The sequence below is a fragment of the Micromesistius poutassou genome (assembly GCF_964030765.1).
Source record: "Micromesistius poutassou genome assembly, chromosome: 15".
Lineage (NCBI taxonomy): Eukaryota > Metazoa > Chordata > Actinopteri > Gadiformes > Gadidae > Micromesistius > Micromesistius poutassou.
This window is the reverse complement of record NC_140285.1, coordinates 962,146-987,661: the sequence shown is the minus strand read 5'-3', so window position 1 is coordinate 987,661 and position 25,516 is coordinate 962,146. Positions and strand designations below refer to the sequence as shown.

At 49.4% G+C, this 25,516-nt stretch overlaps 3 protein-coding genes across 4 annotated transcripts in view; 2 read left to right on the top strand and 1 right to left on the bottom strand.

The window, feature by feature from the left end:
• The first annotated feature begins 786 nt into the window (after positions 1 to 786).
• LOC311359190 (uncharacterized protein) lies at positions 787 to 9,848 on the top strand. The gene is made up of 13 exons (XM_084479172.1): positions 787 to 945; positions 1,628 to 1,724; positions 1,943 to 2,011; positions 2,279 to 2,371; positions 2,627 to 2,847; positions 3,051 to 3,171; positions 3,400 to 3,453; positions 3,723 to 3,925; positions 4,562 to 5,117; positions 5,625 to 5,873; positions 6,477 to 6,719; positions 8,660 to 8,860; positions 9,258 to 9,848. Exons 2-13 carry the CDS (start codon positions 1,629 to 1,631, stop codon positions 9,810 to 9,812), a joined length of 2,661 nt encoding a protein of 886 aa, XP_084335298.1. The 5' UTR covers positions 787 to 945; position 1,628; the 3' UTR covers positions 9,813 to 9,848.
• A 2,128-nt stretch (positions 9,849 to 11,976) lies between these two features.
• Positions 11,977 to 14,820, top strand: nsun5 (NOP2/Sun RNA methyltransferase 5). 2 transcript variants are annotated; one of them, XM_084479370.1, is made up of 4 exons: positions 11,977 to 13,111; positions 13,261 to 13,471; positions 13,894 to 14,064; positions 14,547 to 14,820. In XM_084479370.1, exons 1-4 carry the CDS (start codon positions 12,187 to 12,189, stop codon positions 14,785 to 14,787), a joined length of 1,548 nt encoding a protein of 515 aa, XP_084335496.1. In that variant the 5' UTR covers positions 11,977 to 12,186; the 3' UTR covers positions 14,788 to 14,820. The 2 variants fall into 2 exon arrangements, with proteins under 2 accessions (XP_084335496.1, XP_084335495.1); XM_084479369.1 differs by having other exon boundaries at positions 14,544 to 14,820.
• A 6,109-nt stretch (positions 14,821 to 20,929) lies between these two features.
• LOC311359681 (transketolase-like) overlaps positions 20,930 to 25,516 on the bottom strand; it is a gene marked incomplete at both ends in the record, with an annotated part of 10,765 nt that continues 6,178 nt past the window's right edge. Inside the window, 4 exons of the mRNA XM_084479739.1 lie at positions 20,930 to 21,117; positions 24,515 to 24,637; positions 24,971 to 25,064; positions 25,404 to 25,487. Of these exons, the coding sequence (XP_084335865.1) occupies positions 20,930 to 21,117; positions 24,515 to 24,637; positions 24,971 to 25,064; positions 25,404 to 25,487 (489 nt within the window). The remainder of the gene's footprint in view (positions 21,118 to 24,514; positions 24,638 to 24,970; positions 25,065 to 25,403; positions 25,488 to 25,516) is intronic.

Here is a 25,516-nt window from a genome sequence, read left to right as displayed (position 1 = left end):
GAGTTTGCGAACGGGCGCTGTGCTGCAAAAACACCCGGACGTCGAAGCGGGGAGACGGGTGAGTTTCTGCCTCGTATTATTACCAACAGAACCGCATTTATTTATTTTTTTAGCACACTGAATACGCGGTTCAATGCTGTGAGGGGTGCCGTTGTCATCTTCCACAAAGGGACCAAGGACGCATGTGTGTGTACTGTAGGTTATCCTAGAATAGGGGGGACTTGTGCTAAAAATAAAAGTGCTAAAAGTAGTAGAAAGTGTCTGGCTGTCGCGTTGTCGAGCATCACAAGTCCGTGATTACGTGAGCGGTAGTGATCAAGTGCGTGTTGTTTATTTACTCTCGTTACGGAAACTAGTCCCCCCCGTCCGTTGAGGAGCCGTTGCTCCCCGCAGAGAGCTCTGCAACCTCCCGTACTCCCGTCTCACATCTCACCGTGTTCGCCTCTACTCGGGGCCTTCGTGTGTTTTGTACGTCTTTTACACGGGCTTTTGCACAGAGCTTTTATTGTGAAAGTATCCCGCCTGGTACTTCGTATATTATTGTTGTGAACCTTTTGAGCCCGTTCAAAACAATAATACACTAAATACCAGGCGGGATACCTTCACAATAAAAGCTCTAAGATTTCCTACTCTTTTAAGTGTTCGCGGTTGGTCCCCAACGACTGCGTTGCCAGATTGGGCGGGGGGATCGCAGAGCTTTTATTGTGAAAGTATCCCGCCTGGTCTTAAGTAGACGGTATTATTGTTTTTGAACGGTCACTATCGGAGCCTGTGTTCCCTGTTGGCCCCGCCGACTGTGTTGCCAGATTGGGCGGGAAATCGGTCCCAATCTGGCAACCCCGCCGCCGACTCCCCGTCCTCCCTCTCAACAGTCGACCGTTTGCAGGCGTGTGGGTCTGTCTGGTGGAGCTTGCTAGCCAAGTTAGCCAGTTTTAAAGTTCTGACGTAAGTTTTACTGTTCTTTCTTTCTCCCAGCCGTTTATATCGTTGCTGCCGTGCGATTATTTAAACGTGTCACCTGTCGCCATCCTGCTTTCGCTTTCATTGGCAGGATACATTATTGCGTTACTGCTGCTAGCTACCCAGGAGAATAACATGCAGAAGTTGATGTCAACCCGATGGGGGGAAGGGTGGAGGAAATGGTTGTGTTTCACAGTAGCGATGTGTCAATGTGTCCGCGTTGTGCATCCCTCTGTGTGTGTGTGTGTGTTAATGTCATGTGTTGAATGTGTACTTCTGGTGAGTTGATGCTCAGACACTCACACACGTCCCCCCACTCTGCTAAGCTTTGCCCTGACGGCCACGGTGGTCTGTGCTGCTCACACTGTCATGTAGAGTGGGAGAACTCATGTCCTGTGCAGCCACACCCCCTCTCCCCAAGACAGCACCTAGTCAAAGTCCTGTGGAATAAATAAATTGGTGTTTGACCTAGGCTGTTCTGTAAGGTCATATGACCAAAACATATACAGTGATTGTGTTATCCATTGTGTTACACTTATCCATACATCCAATACTGATTTCTATGTTTAATTAGCCCAATTTCAAACAATAACAGATGTTAGCTGATTTCTACTGACGTAAAAAAAAAGTTAGCTCTCGAATGTACATGTTTGCGTTGTCTTGACAGCATGGAGGACGAAGGCACAGAACTATTGTGGACGGACTCGGACGGATCGGAGAAGAAAGAGGACAAGTTCACTAAAGTCAAATGGACACACGAAGAGGTGAGTCGTGGATGAACTAAAGACAATCCTATCCCTTATCCAATAACACTCATGTCTTCTCCTGCTTCATTTCCACTTTATAACTTTTGCTGCTGTAACACCTGACCTGTTATATTTCTTATGGGTATTTGTGTTTTAGTCTTTTGCCCAAACATTTACTATCTCATAATGACAATTTCTGTGATTTATAACTTTTTAATATTTTTTGTATTGTACAGGATGAGAATCTTAAAACGTTAGTGAGCAACTTTGGAAAGAATTGGAAAGCCATCTCCTCCTTCTTACCAGTAAGTACTAAGTGTATAGAGAACAATCAGAGTTTTACTCACTTGATGATAATAATAATAATAATAATACAAAAAAACGCCCTCAATGTACATTATGAATATTACGTTCCCCTCCGACCATCCGTCCATTCTGCTAGAGGCCACACGCTTCTACCCAGTGCACACACATATGAGGGGCAGTGTGAACAGTTACAGGGGATGCGTCACGTGTCAAAGTGTCGCTGAGATCTCTCCACTGTTCCCCACTCCCGTGTGGCTGTGTTCCAGGGGCGGAGCGAGGGCATGTGTCTGCACCGCTGGAAGAAGCACGTCGACCCCGTTCTGATCAAGGGCTGCTGGACCAAAGATGAAGACGAGCTGGTAGGGGTGTTTCCTAGACTGGGTACCCCCCAGCCCATTCAACCGTACCCATACGACGGGGTACAGTTTCCTTTAGAATCACAAAGGATAAGTGGCTCCTTGTTAAGTTGAGATGACGTAAGCCGAGATCTCCATCGTAAAGGGGGACAAAAAAAAGTGAAAAGTGACTCAATTACCAGGACTGACACGGGCCAATCAAACGGCTCCCCATGAGGCCACCGTTCCTCAGCGTCTTCCTGTTCCGACTCCGTGCAGGTAATGGACCTGGTCGGAAAATACGGCACCAAACAGTGGAGTATGATCGCCAAGAAGCTGAAGGGCCGGCTGGGGAAGCAGTGTCGCGAGCGCTGGCACAACCACCTGAACCCCCAGGTGAAGAAGAGCTCCTGGACCAAAGAAGAAGACCTCATCATCTACAAGGCCCGCACGTTGCTGGGGAACCGCTGGGCCGAGATCGCCAAACTGCTGCCCGGCAGGTATGTGTACGAAGCGGGTGTCTTTTGGTTTCGCCAAGTACGAAATGTTGTCGCTGTAAATGGCTTATTCGTTAACCAACAGCGCAACTGTGATCGGACCGATGTCCGATTCACACGAGTGGAGCTTCCATAGGACTGCTGAAGTTTTCCCTTGTTCGCACGTCCCAAGTTGACAATGGCTTGTTTTGACTGTTCTCTGACAGAACGGACAACGCCATCAAGAACCACTGGAACTCCACCATCCGGCGCAAAGCAGAGATGGGCCTCTTCACCGAAGACGGCGACAGAAGCTTACTGGACAACGAGCAGTTTGAGCAGAACGAGGTAGGGGCCGCCCCGCTTTGTGGTGTCCAGATCGTGAGCTGTGGTCATCCTGCAGACAAAACATCGCCGCCCCCCCCCCCCCCCCCAACAGAAATATCTGTAACGAAAAAGGTTTCACTCAATGTCGCCTTTTTCGAGCCATTTTCTATCGATGTGACTCTCGACGTGAGTAGGGGGGTTACGTCGATGCATCTCGAGTTACAAGCTTCTATTGCTGCCGCCCTGCAGGTGGACTTCAGGTTCGACGTGGTGCTGGACTCTGAACCCGTATCTCCTGAAGCGGTGAGACCTCCCTTTATACACCGGCTTACGACCCGGTGGAACCTCACCTCTCGGCATCCTGATGCGCCAGCACTGCCGTATCGTCAAATCAATGCCCGTCACATTTGTGCAGAGTGTGTGTTCATTAACAGGAACGTAAAACATAAAACATTTTCTATATTACGCCGTCACAATGAAGTCGTGTTTGTTCCACCATGTTTTCGTTGTTCTCCAAAAGCCCCCCAAGCGTTCATTCTATCCCCCCCTGCCCCGCCGGTGGTCTTTTGCAGGTCCAGCCGGAGAAGGACAAGGCGAAGAAGCCCCCCAGGCCCAAGGAGAAGACCGCGGTCCAACCTCCGCAGGCCGTGGAGTCGAGGAAGTCCCCGACCCCCGACCCCAGGGCCAGAGCGAAGGCCCGGCCGGGCGAGACCTTCAGTAAGAGGCTGGTGGCCGCGGCGCTGAGGATGATCGCCGAGGACATGCTGCCCCTCAGGTGAGCTCCACATCGACCCCCCCCCCCCCCCTTCACGTGGGTCACAGCCGCGCTAATGTCCCTTTGTTTCATTCACACGGTGGGGGGCACCATATGGGTTACACCTCCACGTAATATTGTACATTACTGTACACCTTTTGTGCAATGTTTGTTTCAGTGCACCCTGTTATAAATAAATGACACAATGCACTTTTTTTATGCTCATGGCGTATTGTATGTCTGTACGTCCTTGCACTTAAAAAAAAGTACTTGGCATTGTGTAGCATCTTATCCTAGCTATCTCTGTTGTCTACGGGGAATGGGTTAACCTAGTGATTGTTAGTGCTTGGCACTTGGTTCTATGAGCATCCTTACTGTACCGACAGAGATATATTGTTGTTTCTCTTTCTACTGACAAATGTACTTATTGTAAGTACTTATTGTAAAAGTGTCTGATAAACGCCCTGAATGTAAAATGTAAATGTCATGAATACACCGATGCAAACATGGTGACAGCGAGATGCTGTCTTCATAGGCTTTCTCCTCTGTCCTCCCCCATTCGATGAATGTGCGTCTCCCCCTCTCCCCCCCCCCCCCCCCTGGCCCCCATCTCCCCCTCTCCCCCCGCCCGCCCCCCCCCCCCCCCCCCTCCCTCAGCTTCGTGGAGGGCGCGGGCTTCCGGTCCTTCATGGCCACCATCGCGCCCCACTACCTGCGGCTGTCGCAGCGCGCCGTGGGCCTGCAGCTCTACGAGGACGTGGAGCGCAAGATCAAGCCGCACCTCATCCGCGACCTCCAGGCCCGCCTCGCCGGCGGCGAGGACGCCGACCGGAGGGGCGCCATCCACGTGACCTTCGACCTCTGGGCGGGGAGCTCGGCCTCCCCCTCTCGCTCCTCCTCGCCGTCGTCGCCCCCCTCGCCCTCCTCCTCCTCCTCCGCCTCCTCCCCGTCCCCCCCGCCGTCCGGCGAGGAGCCGGTGGTCGTGGCGGCCCAGCTGCACTTTGTGGACAGCGGCTGGCGGCTCCGTCAGCCCACCGTGGCGTTCCGTCACCTGGGCGGCGGCGGCGGCGGCGGCCGGCTGGCGGCGGCGGTGGCCCGGGAGCTGGAGGAGGTGCTGCTGGGCTACGGGCTCTTCCCGCACGCCGTGGGCTACGTGGTGGCCAGCCGCGCCAAGGAGACGCTGGAGGCCAACGCCGTGTTCGGGGACTATAAGGTCCGTGTTTTTTTACGGTTTGATTCGTCGAAGGGGCCGTCGTGAGAGTTGGTCAGAGAGAGAGAGAGAGAGCAGCGAGAGAGCGGAGGAGGGAGATGTCTTGAAAGTAAAAAAACACCGAAAACACTCCCCCCACCATCCTGTGATTGACGGGCGAGGTTCCCCGAACCAATCAGGGAGTAGATTAGCTGATGGGTCAGGAATGAGACGAGAGCGGTGTAAAATCTGAATTGGCTCAGGTAGAAGATACAGGTGCCAAACAGATCATCTCACCCGGCATTCCCCTCACTTATAGCTGATGGATGACTATGCCGTGAGGATCTCCTTTTACGAGCTTATTTACACTATTGTTTTGCTTGCAGACTTCCTGATGGTTTTCTATGCATACCTCTACCTCTATAGGTTCTACATCTATATCCATTCTATACCTTTTGTTATCCTAATTGTCCATGAAGCACTTCTTCCATTTAAGTAAACAGAGCTCTTGTGATTGGTCCGTCCCCTCAGGTCATGTGCTCGTCCCCGCGCGGTGACCCCGACGCCGACGACCTGGCGGCGTTCCTGGGGGACCGGCCGGCCGAGGCGGACGCCTCGCCGTTCTCGGAGCTCCAGACGGGAACGCCAGCGAGCTGCGTGGCGGCCACGCTGCAGCTGGTGATCCGGGAGGCGCTGAAGAACTCCCGCGTGGTGGAGAACGTTCTGTCCCAGCTGCGCTGCGTCGTGGCCTTCTTCAGGACCAACAGCTACTGGAACGAGGTGAGGGAGGGAGGGAGGGGGGGGAGAGAGAGAGGGAGACAGGGAGCGAGAGGGACACAGGGGGACGCATGGACAGAGAGGGAGGGAGACGAGGAGAGGGAGGGACACAGGGGGATGAATAGAGAGAGAGGGAGGGAGAGAGAGGGACACAGGGGGACGCATGGAGAGAGAGGAAGGGAGGGAAAGGGAGGGAGAGAGCGAGGGAGACGAGGAGAGGGAGGGAGGCAGGCTGACAGGGATTGAGAGAGACTGTGAGAGACGGACGGGGAGTAATTGACCAAGAGAGGGAGAGAGATTCCCGTCCACTGAATAGATTTGGCAACAGTTGCATTCAGAAACAGTTTCAACTAAAAAGACTGAGAAGAGAGAGGAGGGGCTTCGGAACAACAGCCTTAAAACAAAGTCGATCAGACTTGAGAATGTGATCGACTCAGGCCCTTCTCCTTCTCTGTTGACCAGTGCAGTGATCAGATAGATATACATACGTGTGCATGTCTGTGTTTGGTCTTCTGTGGGTACTACTATAACGAGCCATACGTCACACTGGTGCGGTCCACTGGTTATCTCTCGTGTACTAAACCAGCCCGTGTCTTTGTCTCCCAGGTGCTGCTGAAGGACTGCTTCTTCTCCCTCTCCCCCCCCGGCCACATGGGCCGCTGGAACTCGCTGATGATGTCCATGCGGCGGCTGGTGGACGCGGCCTCCTGGAGCTCCATCATGACCCTGCTGGCCCAGGCCCGCATCGAGGCCCAGGACTCCACCAGCGCCCCCCCGCTGGTCCGGGCCCGGCGCGAGCAGCTGGTGGACATCCTGGGGCTGCTGCAGCCCTTCGAGGACGCCATCCAGGTACGGACGCTTGTTGTCGTTTGTTATTTGTTGTTTATTGTTTATTGTTTAAAAGGATCTCCACTCGCTGTCACCAAAGTGGGTCGAGTCTCCCTGGGGTCCAGACAGTAACTCAGTTAACAATGATAAGGCAAGGCAACTTTATTTATGCAACACTTTTCATACACAAGGCAGACTCAAAGTGCTTCACATATAAACACTGTCATAAGTAATAAAATAAAAATAGATGGCAAGTTAAAAAAGCATTGTAGATTTAAGCTTTAGCAGAAAGCTAAAGCAAATATAAAAGTCTTCAGTCTTGTTTTAAAAGCTGTCAGAGTTGGGGCAAGTCTTAAAGCCTCAAGGTGTGTTCACACCGCACTTCGCCCCGCGACACGTTTCAATGTTAAGTGAACGTGGAGACGCGAATCGGGCGAATTTTTTTTTCGCCGATACGCGCGACAAGATTTGATTGACAGCGCGAAATTTTTCGCGCCGCGAATAATTCGCCCCGCGATTAAAGTTAAAATATTTCAACTTCTTCGCGGCATTCGCGTTGAAACAGCCAATCAGCGTTCACTCCCTGTGGGTAACGTGGGTGAAGTAACGTAAAACAGCCAATCAGCGTTCACTCCCTGGGTGACGTCACGTAACAGCCAATCAGTTCACTCCCTGGGTGAAGTAACGTAAAACAGCCAATCACCGTTCAACCGTTCAGTGAACCGCAGCTTGGAGGAGAAAGTGATTGTTTGCGACTCCCGCTCTATATCTACATATAATATATAAATATCTATATCATATAATATATACGATATATATAATATCACGGCACAAAGCGGTGTGCGCCTCCGGATTATATTATTAACCCATAAACGACGGGCTCTCCCTCTTCCACAACAGGTACAGACACACATCTCGGCCATGGTTGATGAGAATGAATTGGCATGAATGACCGTTGCCAGGCAAAAAAAAAATTCGCCCCGCGAATGCACACAAAAATGCACAGCGACAGATTATGATTTGTCGCGCGGCAACATTCGCCTATTCGCGCGAATAGGCGAAATGGGACAAAGTGCGGTGTGAACACACAGTCAGGGAGTTTATTCCAGCTATTTGTTGCATAGTAGCTAAATCCAGCTTTCCCTTGTTTCTGTGTTGACTCTGGGGATAATTAACAGATTGGTCTCAGAGGATCTTAGTGGCCTAGAAGGCTTATGTAGTGGAAGCATATCAGTTAAATATTTTGGCCCTAAACCATGTAGGGATTTATAGGTTAGCAACATGATTTTAAAATCAATTCTCTGACATACAGGGAGCCAATGTAACGATTTTAGAATTTATGAGATATGTCCATTCCCTACTTCCAAAGCAAGATTTGTGTGATTAGGCCATCTTCTTATATAATCATTTTTGGTTTGATAATAATATGTTATGGAGCTGTGCCATATGTGCTCATACGTTCTTACACCGGGGAACATAGGACCTGGGGAACATAGGACCTGGGGAACATAGGTACGCTCCCCGTTAGCTCAGCTGTAGCTTATTAGTTTCTATAGCAACCACACAAGGCTGCATCTGATCATTAGTTTAATAACGTAGTTGCTACATTGTATCTCGCTTGCGAAACATCGACTGACCCTCCGATAGATTTCTGACACATTTTAGAAACTTTTTTAAACAAGGTTTATTTTTACAATGGACCTCACGTTTGACTTTTCTGTGATAGAAAAAAAATACAAGCGGCGTATTGATCTACTATTTGATGACGCTGTGCTCAGTCAGCGGGCAACCTGCCGGGTTAATGCCCTCCTCCCAGCCAATCAGAATCAAGCATTCTTAAACGAAGTAGAATAAATCTGGATAGTGTTCTAGCCTCTGTGTCTATGGTGTTTATTATGGACGTTGCCTCCGTTCAGGTCTGCCGGGTGATGCTCTCCGCCTCTCTGCGTTCCCCCTCGTAGGTCCTCCAGAAGCCGGGGGTCACCATCTCCTTCGTCATCCCCTCGCTCATGGGCCTGGAGAAGGTGCTGGAGAGCCGGCCCACCGGCTACACCCACTTCTCCAAGGCCCTGCGCGCGGGCCTCCAGAGCCACCTGCAGCCCCTCATCCTCCAGAGGGACCTCATCCTGGCCACCGTGCTGGACCCCCGCATCAAGCTGCAGGTGACCTGACCGCCGGTAGCTCCGAGCTCCGAGCTCTGAGCTCCGTAGCTCTGAGCTCGTAGCTCGTAGCTCGTAGCTCGTAGCTCTGAGCTCTGAGCTCCTAGCTCTGGTCCTGTGGTAGAGTCCGCTGAACCACGGCAATGGAAGATTATTCTTCTTCCTCTTGTTGGTTTTAATTGGTTTTAAAACATGTGTACAGCGGCGTTCCTTCGACGATCTTGAAATAATAGCATTCAATCTTTATGTTAAAAAAACAAAACAGCAAATGAATACAAACCCAAATCCAGTGAAAGTCAGCATGACTCCAACATCTGTCTATACTGTTCATCCTGGGGGGGGGGGGGGGGGTTGTCAGCCAGACCCGTAACCTAACCTCGTCCTGCGCGTTGCCTTGCAGCCGTTCCCCGACAGCAAGCAGGAGAGCGAGGAGTCGTTCCTGACGGTCCCGTCCAAATCCCGGATCCAGTCCATGCTGGAGACGGTGCTGGAGGACACGGAGGCCTCGGCCTCTCCCGTGGCCCGCTCCCAGGAGGAGGAGGAGGAGGAGGGGGAGGAGGAGGAGAAAGAGGAGCGGGCCAGGGAGGAGAAGCCGCCCCCGAAGTCGGCGTCCGGACTCCCCGCAGCGCCGGCCGAGTCGCCGACGCTCTCCGAGCTGGAGGGCTACCTGTCGGAGCCGCTGCTGGAGGGCGACGCCGCCCCCTTGCTGTTCTGGAAGGCCGCCCAGCGGTTCCCCAAGCTCCAGAACATGGCCCGCCGGCTGCTCGCCATCCCGGCCACGTCGGGGGGGTTCCCGCGCCTCTACCCCATGGCGGCCAGCATCGTGAAGGCCAAGCGGAGCCGCCTGCCGCCGCACACCACCGAGAGGCTCCTCCTCTTCAGGGAGTCCGTCCGCTGGAAGCAGGAGCCGTCGGCGGGCCGCAAGGCGCCGGCGAAGCGCAAAGACTTTGGGTGAGGAAGACGACCGTCGGACTGATCACAGCTAGACCGGGGTGTGGGGGGGGGGGAAGGGGAGGGGGGGGCAGCGGGGGGGCTTTGCCCTGAGCTGAAACTGCGCCGGTGGACAGAATGGAATCCGGACATCAGGTCGGGTTGGGAAGAGAAATGAACAGTCCTGTTTTTTAGCTGCATACATTTTTACAGAGGGGTACCTTCTGTGTACTGCTTGGGTTTGCTAGATTTTTTTTTTCCCTCTTTTGCATTTATTTTTTTATTTATTCACAACCAATCAAAAGCTTATACGATGTTGTCCATGGAATGCGAGGAACCGACCCAGGAGACACTGACACACAAAAGGGTTTCAGGCCCCCTTCCTCTCCTTAAGTAGATCCTCCTGCGGGACGCGACCTGGAATCTTCTCCCACCAGACCTCATTGAACTGCTCGGTCTGTGTGGCTCTTCAGAACTGTGTCGCACTACGGCTGCTGTGCGGTGGCTGTCCTGGTCAGCTCAGCTCATTTTTATTTTTAATTTTTTTTTATACAGTTGCTAAATGCTAGTAGAGAGAGGAGACAATGGAGGCCTGTCACTGATGTGTGGAACCACACTCAACAGTCACCATAATCATGAGCTAAGGTTCCTTTGCGCTACTGAAGTAAAATGATGGTTTCTCTCTGTTTTCTGCCTCTTTACGTTGAATGTATAGTCTGTCCCTTTTGAGAGCGATGTGGTGGATAATTAATGAATACATTATACCTCTGTACTGGTGTCCGGAGGCCTCATCGATGGGAATGATGGTTTCCCAGCCTTCTGTGTATTATCGTTTAATCAGTGGATCATTAGTGGCCCTGTACAAAGTGGTTTCAAAAGTAGAGTATGAGGTAGTTCGAACTATGGCCATTCCTGAAAGATTATTTAATTGAGTAGCACTTGACCCTCAATTGTGTTTTCTTTTTCTTTTCTTTTTTACATTCAATCAATCCACCAAACTGGATGCGCATTTTATACAATTCCAACTCCAGCTGATATGCAAATTTTTAGTTTTTAGATTTTCTCTAAAACCAGAATTTGATTACAATTAGCAAAACTATTTTTTGTTGAGTGTATTTTGTGATAAGAAAGCAAGGGTTGTTGGTGAATGTAAAGATGACAAATAAAATATTTTACAATTCATTTACTTTGGTGTTTGTCAAGTTTATAATGAAGTTGTTTCACCGTTAATTATTTCTTTCTTCTGTTTCTAGAACGGAAGTGGTTTATTATTATACAGGCATGCAAACTAGTCACCTTTCGGCGAAAGGTCATTGGTAGACGAGTCATGGGGGGGGGGGCTGTGCCTGTGCGCGTATGTTTGAGTGAGAGACGGGAGTGAATGAGAGACAGAAAAATCGGACCCCCTCCATTCTACCTCACAGGTACAGAAGGCCTCCGACAAGGATGGGCCACTGAGTGCAAATAAAGCTAGTGCATCCCAGAACAACAGACCAAGGAGGACGTGAAAAAAAAATTATATATAAAAAAAAAAATTATATTATTTTTTTGTTAGTTTTTTGTGGACCTTTTTTTTTTGGACCTGCGCGCGCATGTCAAAAAAAAGGATGCGCGCGCAGGTCAAAAAAAAAAGATGCCGCGCAGGTCAAAAAAAAAAATTCTGCGCAGGTCAAATTTTTCAAATAATAAAAAAAAAAAATTATATAATTTTATATATATATATATATATATATATATATAATTTATATATATATTTTATATCTAAAACAAATTATATATATTTTTTTAATGATCTTTTTATATAATTTTTTTTTAAATAATTTTCTTTTTATATATTTTATATATATATATAAAAAGAAAATTATTAAAAAAAAATATATATATATATTGAACTCCCCGGAGTATAACCCTGGAACCCCCTAGTGGGTCTGTTTTCTCCTTGGCTCACGCATCATTCTCACCTTTTTCACCCCAAACCAGTTGCCTGATTATAGATAATGAAAAGAGCCGAGAAGCGAATACTTTATCAAACCTATGTTCCTAATTTAGTTTGCTTTTTTATTTTTGTCCATTCGTGTTGCCAGTAGTTCCCGTCCTTCCTCGTGCACCATTGGCTGAACGAAATCTACGTCACACCAAAACATCTCATGACGCTGCAACTACTTCCGGTATCATGCCTTCTCCACATGTGCATGCCGAACTAGTTCCATGCTGGACAACATATCAATATTGTACCTTGAATACGAAATACGAATGAAAATAAGGCTCCGTGTAACGAGTCCCATGTAAAGCATCACCTCATCGCAGCTATGTCGACCATCACGGTGAACATCTCACGGTAACGTTGACAGTAACTTAAAAAATTCAACACATGATCTAGTGGAAACCGAGTGTAAATCATGGCGTTGTACGCGAAAGCTGCAGAGATCCTGGAGAAAGTGGAGAGTAAACAGGGCGCTGTGAAGACGCTGGTCTTCGAGAGCAAGTTTCAGAACATCAAGCAGTTGTTCGCCCTGGTCTGCGAGACTCAAAAGTACTCCTCCGTCCTCCAAGAGTTGATCGAGTCCACCAAGCTGCTGAAACAAACCAAGGTGAAGATGACCCAGGCCAAGGTGCTGGTGTACGACCTTCTGATCGGCCAGGGCGTCAAGTGCGGCGGACCCTGGAAGGTGATGATGACGAAGCATCGGGCTCGGCTCGAGGCGGCGCTGGCCCGCATGAAGATCAAGCAGAAGGTGACCAAGAACAAAGACCTGCTGCCCTCTAGCGTCCAGCGGGCGGAGGGCGTCCTCCTGCCCCGGTACGTGCGCGTCAACACGCTGAAAACCACGGTGGACGATGCGGTGGACTACTTCAAGAGGGACGGCTTCTCCTACCTGGGCGAGGCCAACAGACTGGACGACCTGAACCTGAAGGCCAAGAGCTTCGTGCGGGACCTGCACCTCTCGGACTTGCTGGTGTTCGCGCCCAAGACGGAATTCCACGAGCATTTCCTGTACAAGGCGGGCCACATCATCCTGCAGGACAAGGCCAGCTGCCTGCCCGCCTTCCTCCTCAACCCCCCGGCCAACAGCCATGTCATCGACGCCTGCGCCGCCCCCGGCAACAAGACCAGCCACCTGGCCGCCGTCATGAAGAACAAGGGCCGGCTGTTCGCCTTCGACCTGGACGCCAAGCGTCTGGCCACCATGGCCACCCTGCTGCTGCGCGCCGGCGTGCGCTGTCACCAGCTGGCCCATCAGGACTTCCTGAAGGTGGACACGGCCGACCCGCAGTATAAAGACGTGGAGTACGTCCTGCTGGACCCCTCCTGCAGCGGATCAGGTAGGAGACTCTTAGTTTGAAAATCCGCTTCCAACCTAGGATTTGGTCCGTCTTCCACCATGTTCCTTGACATTGCTGTGTGTGTGTGTGTGTGTGTGTGTGTGTGTGTGTGTGTGTGTGTGTGTGTGTGTCCGTGTGTGTGTGTCCAGGTATGGTGTGCCTGGGGACGGACGCCTCGCCGCCGGACCAGGAGCGGGAGCAGCGTCGCCTGGACAACCTGGCGGCGTTCCAGCTGCGCTGCCTGAACCACGCCCTGGGCTTCCCCCGGCTGCAGCGCCTGGTCTACTCCACCTGCTCCGTCCACGCCGAGGAGAACGAGAAGGTGGTGGCCGCCTGTCTGCAGCAGAACCCCGGCTTCAGGTAACACACACAAACACACACTCACTCACTCACAAACAAACAAACACACACTCACACACAAACAAACACACACACTCACTCACAAACACACAAACACACTCTCTCTCTCTCACTCACTCACTCACTCAGTCACTCAGTCACTCACTCACTCACTCACTCAGACTCTGACATCACGTTGAAGTGATGGTGCCCACTGCAACATATAAACACTGACTCTTCTTGACACACAGAGGGTGGGGTGAAAGCATTTGTTGTTGCCAGTCGTCCATGTTGTTGCCAGACGTGTCCAAACATGGCTTATGTCATCAGGTCTCGGCACCTCTTCAATGTCTCCCACCTGTGTTCTCCCCTGTTCACGATCAGCTCATCTTAAAGTTGGATCATGTTCCTAAGCCCCCGGCCTCCCGTTGTTGTTGTTGCAGGTTGGTGCACCTCCTCCCCGCGTGGCCGGAGAGGGGACTGCAGCCGCTCAGCCAGTGTCTGCGGGCCAGCACCGCCCAGACCCTCACCCATGGCTTCTTCGTGGCTCTGCTGGAGCGACACAGTGGCGCCGTGGCCACAGCCCCACCGAGCCAAGGGGAGACCGCCGCCAGGTAAATATATCTGAACCCAAGGCATTTCAAAAAAACGCAAGGCCAATCCCTTAAACGACAACGGGGGCGGCATGCGGCTCAGGAGGTAGAGCTAGGGTTGGCTGGTAACCGGAAGGTTGCTGGTTCGATCCCCGGCTACTCCTAGTGTAAAGTGTCGAGGTGTCTCTGAGCGAGACGTCTCACCCTCACTGCTCCCGACGAGCTGGCTGTCGCCCTGCATGGCTGACACCGCTGTCGGTGTGCATGAATGTGTGCATGACTGGGTGAATGTGAGGCAGTATTGTAAAGAGCTTTGAGTGGCCACTGGTTAGAATAGTGCTGTGTAAATGCAGTCCATTTACACCGATTTCAGTGAATAATCGCGAACACGCCGAGGAATATTCATAACGGCCTTTTACCCGACAACATAAAGCGTGCTGACACTAAACTAAAACCCAACGTATCAAGACGAATCTCAAATCGGTCCTTCTCTCCGGCAGCAGTGCGCCCAGCCAGGGAGTGACGTCAGTCACTCTCTCTGAGGAGGCTCAGCAGAAGCCAGCTGTGGCAGCGCCCCCGGAGGCCCAGATTAACAGGGAGGAGGAGGAGGAGGAGGAGGAGGAGGAGGAGGAGGAGATGATGGAGGTGAAAACAAGTCCTGTTGAAGGACAGGCCAAGAAGAAGCGGAAGAGGAATAAGAAGAAGAAGAAGAAGAAGAAGGCAGCGACCCCCATAGTGGCGTAAGAGGAGGATAAGAGATTGTTCTGGTTGTGTTCGGCGGAGGGTCTGTCTGTATTGTGCTCTTTATTCTGAAAAATAGAATAAACCCTTTTTGTAAGTTCTGTAATGTTTCTTTATTCACAGGCCTTCTTTATGACGGTGTCAATGTGAATTGACATTGGCTTTGTCACACTCCCACTTATAGCTAGGGTGGGCAATTTGCAGATCCCTGTCGTCGGCGTTAACTAGATTTTGATTATTTTGTTGGATAATAATTGTCATTATCCAACTGAAGAAATCCCCCCCCCTCCCCCTCAGAAGCCACTCCCCCCAAAATACATGACTAGCCTGCTGGCTTTAGCCACAGGTCGGCCCAGCCTTGTGGAAAGGACTGCTCGTGTGCAGTGAGTACACGGGCAGAGTGGCACATAGCTGGGTAGGTAGGTGGGCCGGTGGGCGGGCCTTTGATGAGCCCGTCCAATCAGTTCATTCGGTTCGAATGGAAGGATTAGATGGGCTTAAAACAGGCCATCGACAGACACTGATTTTGTCCGAGCATTTCATTTATTGGCTGCTGTCGGGATTTAAAGAGAATTTAAAGAAATGTTTTAAAAACAATCTTCCAAAATACATTATCTACCCTAGCTCTGCAGTGATACTTTTAACATTTTGTATTTCAAACAATATATTGACATCATTTTACGCATTCCTCAATTCAAAACCTCTGCTTGCGTCAAACTTTGATCACAAACGTCTTCCGTTGGCAAGTCTAGTTTTGTAGCCTCTCGTTCTCCTCGCGCCTGGAGGCTCGTGTAGGCGCTGGTGTCACCGTATTTGACGAGACCTCTAGTGACGTGCTCCGTGGGTATTTAGTAGGCAGTTTGACGGATGGAGAACTTACTATACACTTATAACTAACTCACTAACAACCTTTTACAGTGGTGTGTTCATTGATTTGGCTCGCAGCATTGATCCAGGTTCAGAATGTTTACTCAAAGACAAGATACTTGTACCTAGGCTAGTAACAAGCATGGGTTGGTGTGAATGTACATTTTGCATGTGTGTGGGAAAGTGCCTAGACTGGGAATGATTAATAAGAAAATAGTTTAAGTGGTCATTATTCTCTCTCTCTCTCTCTCTCTCTCTCTCTCTCTCTCTCTCTCTCTCTCTCTCTCTCTCTCTCTCTCTCTCTCTCTCTCTCTCTCTCTCTCTCTCTCTCTCTCTCGATGTAACCTTGATGTGTAGTGACAGTCTAATGGTACTGGCCTGTGTCCTCGGGCGGTGATGTGGAATGAAATCCTCAGAGAGAAAACACACTCTCTCCACCTACACACACACTCCCCTCCACCCCCCCCCCCCCCCCCCCCAATCACCAACCACTTTCAACCTTCAACCACACCTTCCACCTAATTTCTCTCTTTTCTTCACTAGTGTTGTTGTCACTTCATATAATAATACTCCGGTCTCTCCCTCCTCCAACACTGCATGTGTTTCTGTTGTGTGTTTTGGGCAGCATTGTAATCCACTGTCTCCACCTGCTTCAGTTCAACCGTATGACAGCGAGGGAGACGGTGAAACACGTATGCGGTGCTGTTTATTAAAATTATTTGTCAATATTCTCATAAGCTAAGAATTTAATTTTAGTTGCAGAGGAACAGAAACATCCAGAATAAACCCTAAGATCGAGTCTTGGATAACTGTAGTTTTATGGAACACAGACAAAGATATCTTAGTTTAATACTACTTACGTACGTCTATCCAGGCATGTCTACAATGCACCCAGAAGTATTGCACCTCTCGATGCAATCTGGTTTCCATCCACTAGAGGGCAGTGTTGGGCTTGTCCTACACGCAGAGACCCGGTCTGGTTCCGTTTGTCCTTTCTACTGACTGGACAAACAAAGATTGTAGCTTGTAGACTAGACGGTACATACTTAAAGGCCTTACCATGTCGTTTGCCATACTAAAAACGCTGTTTGTGAATCAATGTATATTGCCAATTTATCAATAACATTTTATTATTGAAAAATGATTTAACATTGTGAACTTGGGGAGTTCACAGGAACCAGCTGTTTTCAAACAAAGCCTTTTGCAACCCAGGTTGTCCAGGGGGTCCATGTGTGTTTAGACACAATCAGGCAGGTCACCTGGGTCTCTTGAGTTACACAGAACCTTTATTATCACGCCTATGACCAGATTCAGCAATTACTTTAAATCCACATTTCTTCATGTATTTGCACAGCGGTGTTATCCAAATGGTTTAAAATGGTGGTTTTGTAAGATGGAGTGCTTCTCTCCTCTCTCTCTCTCTCCCCCTCCCTCCCAGCCCTCCCTTTTGTCACTCCCTCCATCGGTCCTCAGGTCTTCTGTACCTCCAATGTCCATCTTTGTACTCCCCTCGTGGTGGCGGCCATTTTTCAAAGATCCCTCTCCCCCCCCCCCCCCCCCCCTCACCTCACCTAACATCTCTCCTCCTTCATCCTCTCCACCGCCACATCCTGATTTGGAGGTCTTTAGGGGGCGGAGTCTAACTCCAGAGGGGGCGGAGCTTCACCACACTAGCTGCCCTCTGAGTAGGTGAAGACGTAGACTCCTCCCATTGGTTCCCCTGGACGCACTCTCGTCCGAGGGAAGGGACCGCTCCCATTGGCCGGTGAGGTGACCTGCTTTGTCTTGGGCCCGCCCTGTGGTGGGCGGAGCCACGGCGGCGGCAGCAGCAGCAGCAGCAGCAGCAGCAGCAGCTGGGGCCGGGCGGAGTCAGGCGCTCCTGTGGCTGTGATTGGCTGTTGTAGGGCGGGGTTCAGGACGTAGCAGGGGTGGGGTAACGGACCCTCTGCCTGCCGGGAACGTGAGAATGAATGAGTGAGAATGAATGAATGAGTGAGATGATATGTAGAAGATATATATATATATATATATACTGTAGATATAGGCGTAGGTATTAAGTGTCTTTTAGGGATTTGATGCCAGATTCTCCGTCCATTCCAGTGGTCCAGCTTTGCCCTCTAATCTTGTATCTTTCCTTAATTACTTAATTATTAGTTTACAAGTTGTCACACCCAACACACCCAACAGAAGCCTTTAATCTTAAACCCATTATTGTTATAATCCTTAAGCCGCCCAATAGTGGCGACTGTTCCCCCGGCAGCAGTCAGGAGTCAGAGCGCCCCCCCCCCCTGACTCCCTGATCGTGAACTGAGCTGTCGGTATGTTCTGGTTGTACAGTATGTACAGGAACACACTCTTTGTGTGCCGTTGTAACACATACGACGACGCACACAGGTTTGGTGCTAATACAGTTTGACATGAGACGAGTTTGTGTTCCTTTGTGTCTGTCAGACTAGCCGCGAGGTGTGTGTGTGTGTGTGTATGTGTGTGTGTGTGTGAATTTAGGGGGCTGGGTCTGGTTGGGGGGTGTGTGTATATGCGTGCATGTGTATGAATGTGTGAATTTGGGTGTGTGTGTGTGTGTGAATGTGTGATTTGGGGGGGGCTGGGTCTGATTGGGGGGGGTCACTCAAGTGGAAGAAAGCAGGCCGCCCTGTAGCTCTGTCTGGCTCCACAATGACCGAAAGGAAACCAACATATCCACGTAAAGCCCTAATGCATTATTCACACGCACATTAAAACACTCACGTACACACACATGCATATTCATGTATATCTATAAACACACATGCAAGTATGGCCGTCAGTGCATGTGTGTTGTGGCAGAGTATATACGTTTTAATCCTTGAGTTATCAAATAATTATTCAGCGCAAAAGCATTTGATGAAGGGACCTCACTGTGAGGAGTGTTCAGTATTTTTTGTGTACATTGTGTGATAAAGTCAATGAAACATATAATCAATAAAACACATAATTTACATAAGAGGTTCATTTTGATGAAGTCAAAGAACTGTATTCAACCGCGGTCATTCTTTAACGGTCTTGTTGTATTTTTTAATAGATGTTTCAGCAACCTCCTTTGCAGTGTGAGAGCATCCACACATGGAGTTCATGACAGCTGGATAGACGGAGCAGACAGACGCCTGGACGTCTGTTGAACTAGAACATCCACATGTCCACACCCCCCCCACCCCCACCCAGACATATACAGTGCGCACACACTAGGCACGGGACACACACACACACACACACACACACACACACACGCTTATGCATGCATGCACGCACGCACACACAAATGCACACATGCACATACACACACAAATGCTAACGCACCCGCGTACACACACACACACACACACACACACACACGCTTATGCATGCATGCACGCACGCACACACAAATGCACACATGCACATGCACACACAAATGCTAACGCACCCGCGTACACACACACACACACACACACACACACACACACACACACACACACACACACACACACACACACACACACACACACACACACACACACACACACACACACACACACACACGTACACGTGCACATGCAAACACACACACACAGCTGACACGCCAGCTTTGGCTCAAAGTGCAGACGGAGCCCCTGCTGTGGTGTAGGGCCAGGGTTTAAAGGTCAGCCCCAATATCACATCCAATCAGAGGTGGCTGTGCGTACTGCTGTATGTACAGTGTGGAGGGCGCCGCGCCGCAGAGCTGGGCTTGTGTCGTACGTTAATCATTTGATAATGATAAAACAAATGTAAACACTTTAAACGAACATTATAAAGTGTGAGGCTATCATCAAACTATGGTCCTTCTACGTCCAGCTGAAGACGTCAGATTAAGTCACTTTATTTCACAGGTGAAATACCAAGGCCCCATTGGTTTTATGAATCCATTTGTGGTTCATAAAACTCAAAATACATTGATTGTATTTTAGGCCTTAAATGCTATTTCTGTTCACTATCCTGTTTTGGAATATTTCCAGATAGAAAGGGCGTGTTCATTTGCAACAATTAATACCACGGTTTTTTTCTTTTACTATAATATTTATTTATATCAAACTGTATTATAAATGATATTCTGTATAAAGAGTATTGTTCTGCATATGGCTGCTGAGCGTGCAGACAGTCCTGCAGTGCTGATGCGATGCTCTTTCTCACACTCTCTAAATTTTTCAATAGGAGTTTTAACACTCATCAAATATGCACAGCAGCACATGGTCATCGGTAGGCTGTGGTTTAACTGGGTTAACTGGGATAAACCACACAGGCTCACACACACTGTTATATAACATTCAATTATTCCATATGTGTTTGTGTGTGTGTTATGTAGTGATAGAACACATGTACATATCGTTTTCTGTCACACATATTTCATGACAGATGTTTCTTCGTTCAAACTCGATGGTTTTTTAATGTGTGTCTTTCACTAATGTTCCCGTAACAAGTGTCTTTTGTGGGACAACATTTATAACGCGAAAAAACCGCAAGTCCCCGGATTTCTTCAGCTTTAAAATGGACAAATGAGACAACCAGCGCACAGGAGCTGTGAAGAAACTGCCTCTTTATTGGTGTTTGAAGGGCAGTACAAAGTAAAAGTTGCAAAATAGGATTCCAAACAGTCAGTGCTCAAAAAGGCCCCTCCCCCTCTAATAGGCTCCACCCCCCCCCCCCCCCCCCCCCCCCCATAAAAACCAACAACACCGCATGACACGGCGGACGCATCCACAACACCAGACACCACTTCACTTCACTAACCACTAGGGGCAGCACCAGGTTTTATTTGTATTCTTCAAATCTGGGATAACTTTTGGGGGCGGGGTTACATTGCATTTGGAAGGGGGGTGGGGGGGAGAGGGGGGGTAGTGTGGAGGGAACAGAACAAGGGGGTGGGGTGGGGGGGGCAACAACATCAGTGATAGTTTAACAGAACAAATTGACCTATTTTTTAGAACAAATATCGATATTACTTTTAATCCATCATTTTGAGGGGTGGGGCGGGGGGCGGGGCGGAAGTACACCCCTCCCTTTTTGTTTGCTTGTTTATTTCGTTACCGGCGCCACGGTACAGTGGTACAGTCACAATTATCGTCACCATGGTAACCAGTAACCACGGCGTCCGTTACCCAATCACGCTGTCTCTCTGCTTCGTTTATTTTCGTTCGTTCGTTCGCCCCTCTCCTCCTCTCCTCCTCCTCCTCCTCCTCCTCCTCCTCCTGCTCCTCCTGCTCCTCCTCCTCCTCCTGCTCCTCTACTTGTTGTTGGCGGAGGTGCTGAGAACCTTCCGGACGGCCTGGGCGATGGCGTCGCGGTCGATGCCGAAGAGGCGCAGCAGCTCCTGGGGCTTGCCGCTGCGGGGCACCTGCGCCACGGCCATGCGGTGCACGCTGAAGCCCGTCTCGTTCACCACCGCCGCGCTCACCGCCTCGCCGAGGCCCCCTGGGGGAGGGGCGGAGGGGAGACACACACACGGGGTGGGGGGGGAGACACACACACACGGGGGTGGGGGGGGGGAGGAGACATTGGGTTCATCTCCTCACGGTTCATCAGAGGGTTTCTCTCCGAAGCGACCGGCGACAGAGAACTGATCAGATGCCGGGGTCGTTGAGGGGTAGTTCACCTCCTCCTCCTCTCCTGTTCTTTCTTTTCTCTCTCTCTCTCTCTGTCTCTCTCCTCCTCTCTCTCTCTGTCTGTCTCTGTCTCTATCTCTCTCTCCCTCTCTCCTCCTCTCCCTCTCTCCTCCTCTCTCTCTCTCTCCTCCTCTCTCTCTCTCTCTCCTCCTCCTCTCTCTCTCTCCCTCTCTCTCTTCTACTCTCTCTCTCTCCCTCTCTCCTTCTCTCTCTCTCCCTCTCTCTCTCCCTCTCTCTCTCTCTCTCTCCCTCTCTTCTCCTCTCTCTCTCTCTGTCTGTCTCTATCTCTCTCTCTCCTCCTCCTCCTCTCTCTCTCTGTCTCTCTCTCTCTCTCCTCCTCCTCCTCCTCTGTCTCTCTGTCTCTCTCTCTCTCTCTCTCTCTCCCTCCCTCTCTCCTTCTCTCTTTCTCCCTCTCTCTCTCTCCCTCTCTCCTCCTCTCTCTGTCTCTCTCTCTCTCTCCCTCCCTCTCTTCTCCTCTCTCTCTCTCTCTGTCTGTCTCTATCTCTCTCTCTCTCCTCCTCCTCTGTCTCTCTCTCCTCCTCCTCTCTCTCTGTCTCTCTCTCTCCTCCTCCTCCTCCTCCTCCTCCCTCTCTCTCTCTCTCTCTCTCTCCCTCTCTCTCTCCTACTCTCTCTCTCTCTCTCTGTCTCTCTCTCCCTCTCTCTCTCCTACTCTCTCTCTCTCTGTCTCTCTCTCCCTCTCTCTCTCCTACTCTCTCTCTCTCTGTCTCTCTCTCTCTGTCTCTCTCTCTCTCTCTCTCTGGTCAGGTAGGTTAGGTTGTCTTGCCTACGGGTTAGTCTGCAGACATTTGTGTTTGGAGCCGGTACTTTTCCACTGGGAGTGGAAACACTGCCCTCCTCCTCCTCCTCTTCCTCCTCCTCCTCTCCTCCTTCCTCCTCCTCCTCCTTTTCTCTTACCGCCTTCATTTCTTCAACCATTATACATTATTTCATTTTTACCCCCTCCCTCATTGCTTCGTTCTTGGTTCGTTCTTTAAATAATTAATTTGTCAGTTCCTTCCTTTTCTCCTTCACCTCCTCCCCCTCCCCCTCCTCCTCCTCTCCTCCCCTCCCTCCCCACTCCCCTCCTCCCCTGTCACATCAGATCACTCACGCCTCGCTGGGGAGCGATCTCCAGCTGTGACGTGATACGGGCCGACGGGAGAGACAACGCCCTTCCACTACTCTCCCTCTCCCCCCTCTCTTCTCTCACTCTTTCACCCTCGACGTCTCACTCCTTCACACACCTCACTCACACCTCTCCTCGTTGGGTCAACCCTCTCGTTGTCAACTTTTAGTACTCCTAACGCGGTGTCCAGGGATAAGCGCTGTACTTTTCCTTTCTTTGCGTTGTGTGAGGAGCAGCACCCTGCATGTGATGGTTTTCTTCCATCGCTCAGTGGCTCTTCCACTGGGAGAGGTCAGGGAGGGACGCCATGTTGTGGTGACGCTGGTATGTAGGTCACCGCAGCCCAAAGGCCAGAGATTAAATTAAAAATCACACAGCCGCTGTCCTGCCCCCCAACCCCCCCGTCCATCCAAATATCTATCACCTCCCTCTCTAATGTCTCTCGGTAATATCTCGATTTAATATCTCTTTCATTTTTTTTTTTTATCAAGGTTTTTAAATTAATTTTTAAAGCACAAATGTAAAATTGTACGGTACAAATATTCATCCGAAAGTCAAAGAATATCTCTCTTTCTAATATCTATCTGTAATATCTTTAGTTAATATCTATCTGTAATTTCTTTAGTTAATATCTATCTGTAATTTCTTTAGTTAATATCTATCTGTAATATCTTTAGTTAATATCTATCTGTAATATCTTTAGTTAGTATCTATCTGTAATATCTTTAGTTAATATCTATCTGTAATATCTTTAGTTAATATCTATCTTTAATATCTTTAGTTAATATCTATCTGTAATATCTTTAGTTAATATATATCTGTAATATCTTTAGTTAATATCTATCTGTAATATCTTTAGTTAGTATCTATCTGTAATTTCTTTAGTTAATATCTATCTGTAATATCTTTAGTTAGTATCTATCTGTAATTTCTTTAGTTAATATCTATCTGTAATATCGTTAGTTAATATCTATCTGTAATATCTTTAGTTAATATCTATCTGTAATATCTTTAGTTAATATCTATCTGTAATATCTTTAGTTAATAGCTATCTGTAATATCTTCATGTAATATCTTGCTATCTAATATCTCTCTGTAATATCCCTCTATGTAATATTTCTTCTGTCTGTCTGTCTGTCTGTCTGTCTGTCTGTCTGTCTGTCTGTCTGTCTCTCTCTCTCTCTCTCTCGTTGTCTGTCTGTCTGTCTGTCTGTCTGTCTCTCTCTCTCTCTCTGTGTCTGTCTCTCTCGTTCTCTCTCTCTCTCTCTCTCTCTCTCTGTCTGTCTGTCTGTCTGTCTGTCTGTCTGTCTGTCTGTCTGTCTGTCTGTCTCTCTCGTTCTCTCTCTCTCTCTCCTGTTAGTCTGAAGCCACACCAGCCTGGCAGCAGCTGCCTGATTCGCTCTCTTCAGACCCCCTTCGCTCGCCCCTTCGCTCGCCCCTTCCCTCTTTTTTTTTTTTTTTAACTGCAGTGATTTCGGTTCGTTGTCTGAACCCTCGGCTCTTGTTCCGCGGTGTCCCTGAGCGACAGCGCGGACGACTGCTAGTGATGGACACGTTGCTGTTGTTGAGTAAACACGGGGGCCGACTTAGCTTTTCCTTTTCGTTCATATCTTTGGTTCTCCGCATATTTTCTGGAATATGTGGTAGATCTAGCCTGGCTCCGCCCGCCCACCTACTTCCGCCCAAATTTCATTTTCCCTTCAGTAGTCAGTCTGGGGCTGGGGCTTGTTAGTGGGATTTTGCCCGAACAAATTTCTGTCTGACCAATCAGCGAACAGACGCTATTGCGATTGGTTATGGCAGATCCAGAGTGGCACTGGGCAGATCCAATAGTTTTAAACTTCAACAGACACCCGCCTCCAAGTGAGTGAACGTTTGCCAATTACAGCAGTTCCAGACCTTCTGTACAAATGAAATGAAGTACGATGGTCTGGTAGCACCAGGCTATGGTAGATCATGGTTGTAGTAGAAAACAGTTTTTTGTGCGCAACATTGCGCATTCAGACAGCGGTTCCGGGAACCCTTTCCTCGGCAGTGTGTACCCTCGTGCACCTTCGCCCTGACGTTACGACGGCGGTACCTTCGTAGTAGTGGTCCTCCACGGTGATGATGCGGCCCCGCGTGGCCTTGGCGTTGTCGATGATGGTCTTGGAGTCCAGGGGCTTGATGGTGAACGGGTCGATCACACGGACGTTGATCCTCTCTGGGGGAGGAGCACAGGATGAAGGACCTCCGTGTTGAGAGTACGGCAACAGGACTGCAATCGTCTGGCTTCAGCTTCTTAAAAGGCTTCGGCGAGGTTTAGACTTTCAACACGCAGAATTAATTAAATCATTGCTTTGTTTCAATTCAATTTAAAATTGAAGATTCCATCTTTCGTTCTCTTTTTAAATTTTTCTACCGATATCAAATATGAATTACACTTTTTGTTTCTTGATTATGTTTCTTGTTATGTTCTCTCTCTCTCTCTCTCTCTCTCTTGCTCTCTCTCTCTCTCTCTCTCTCTCGCTCTCTCTCTCTCTCTCTCTCTCTCTACCTTTCTTCAGTTGCTCTGCTGCGGCCATTGCCTCATGAAGGGTCACTCCGGCTCCGATCACGGTCACATGGTCATCGTTGGTCTTGTTTACAACCTGATCGCCGAGGAAACAGGACGTTACCAAAGGCAAAAAAACATGCACGCTTTTTCCCCCAGGATGTGTTGAGCGATTTTTCTTGCGACTTTTTTGCGTGTCAATGTAATTTGGGTAATTTTTAAACTTTTGAATAAAAAGCGCTGGACATAAATGTTGACAGAAAGGTACTTCGACTACACACTTCGATCCCCAAAGTGTGTAGTCGATTTTCTATGCGCCCTTGTATCTACATCCACAAGTCAAGATGGTTGAAATCCGCTGCTGAATAACCGCTACTAAACAACACATACTACCGCTAATGCGGTTGTTGTGACAATGAGCCCTCAGGGTTCCGACCTTGGCCTGTCCGACGTGGAAGTCCTCGTTGCTGTTGTAGATGACGCAGTTCTCCGGACGGCTGGTCCTGATGAAGCACAGCCCCTGGAACACACACACACACACACACACAC

Excerpts from the sequence above, each read along its gene's own strand:
- nsun5 (XM_084479369.1), top strand. The coding sequence starts at position 12,187 with ATGGCGTTGTACGCGAAAGCTGCAGAGATCCTGGAGAAAGTGGAGAGT. Across the intron at positions 13,472-13,893 it reads CAGCAGAACCCCGGCTTCAG|GTTGGTGCACCTCCTCCCCG; the intron begins GTAACACACACA and ends TTGTTGTTGCAG. Across the intron at positions 14,065-14,543 it reads CAAGGGGAGACCGCCGCCAG|CAGTGCGCCCAGCCAGGGAG; the intron begins GTAAATATATCT and ends TCTCTCCGGCAG.
- LOC311359190 (XM_084479172.1), top strand. The coding sequence starts at position 1,629 with ATGGAGGACGAAGGCACAGAACTATTGTGGACGGACTCGGACGGATCG. Across the intron at positions 2,372-2,626 it reads CCAAAGATGAAGACGAGCTG|GTAATGGACCTGGTCGGAAA; the intron begins GTAGGGGTGTTT and ends GACTCCGTGCAG. Across the intron at positions 5,874-6,476 it reads CCAACAGCTACTGGAACGAG|GTGCTGCTGAAGGACTGCTT; the intron begins GTGAGGGAGGGA and ends TTTGTCTCCCAG.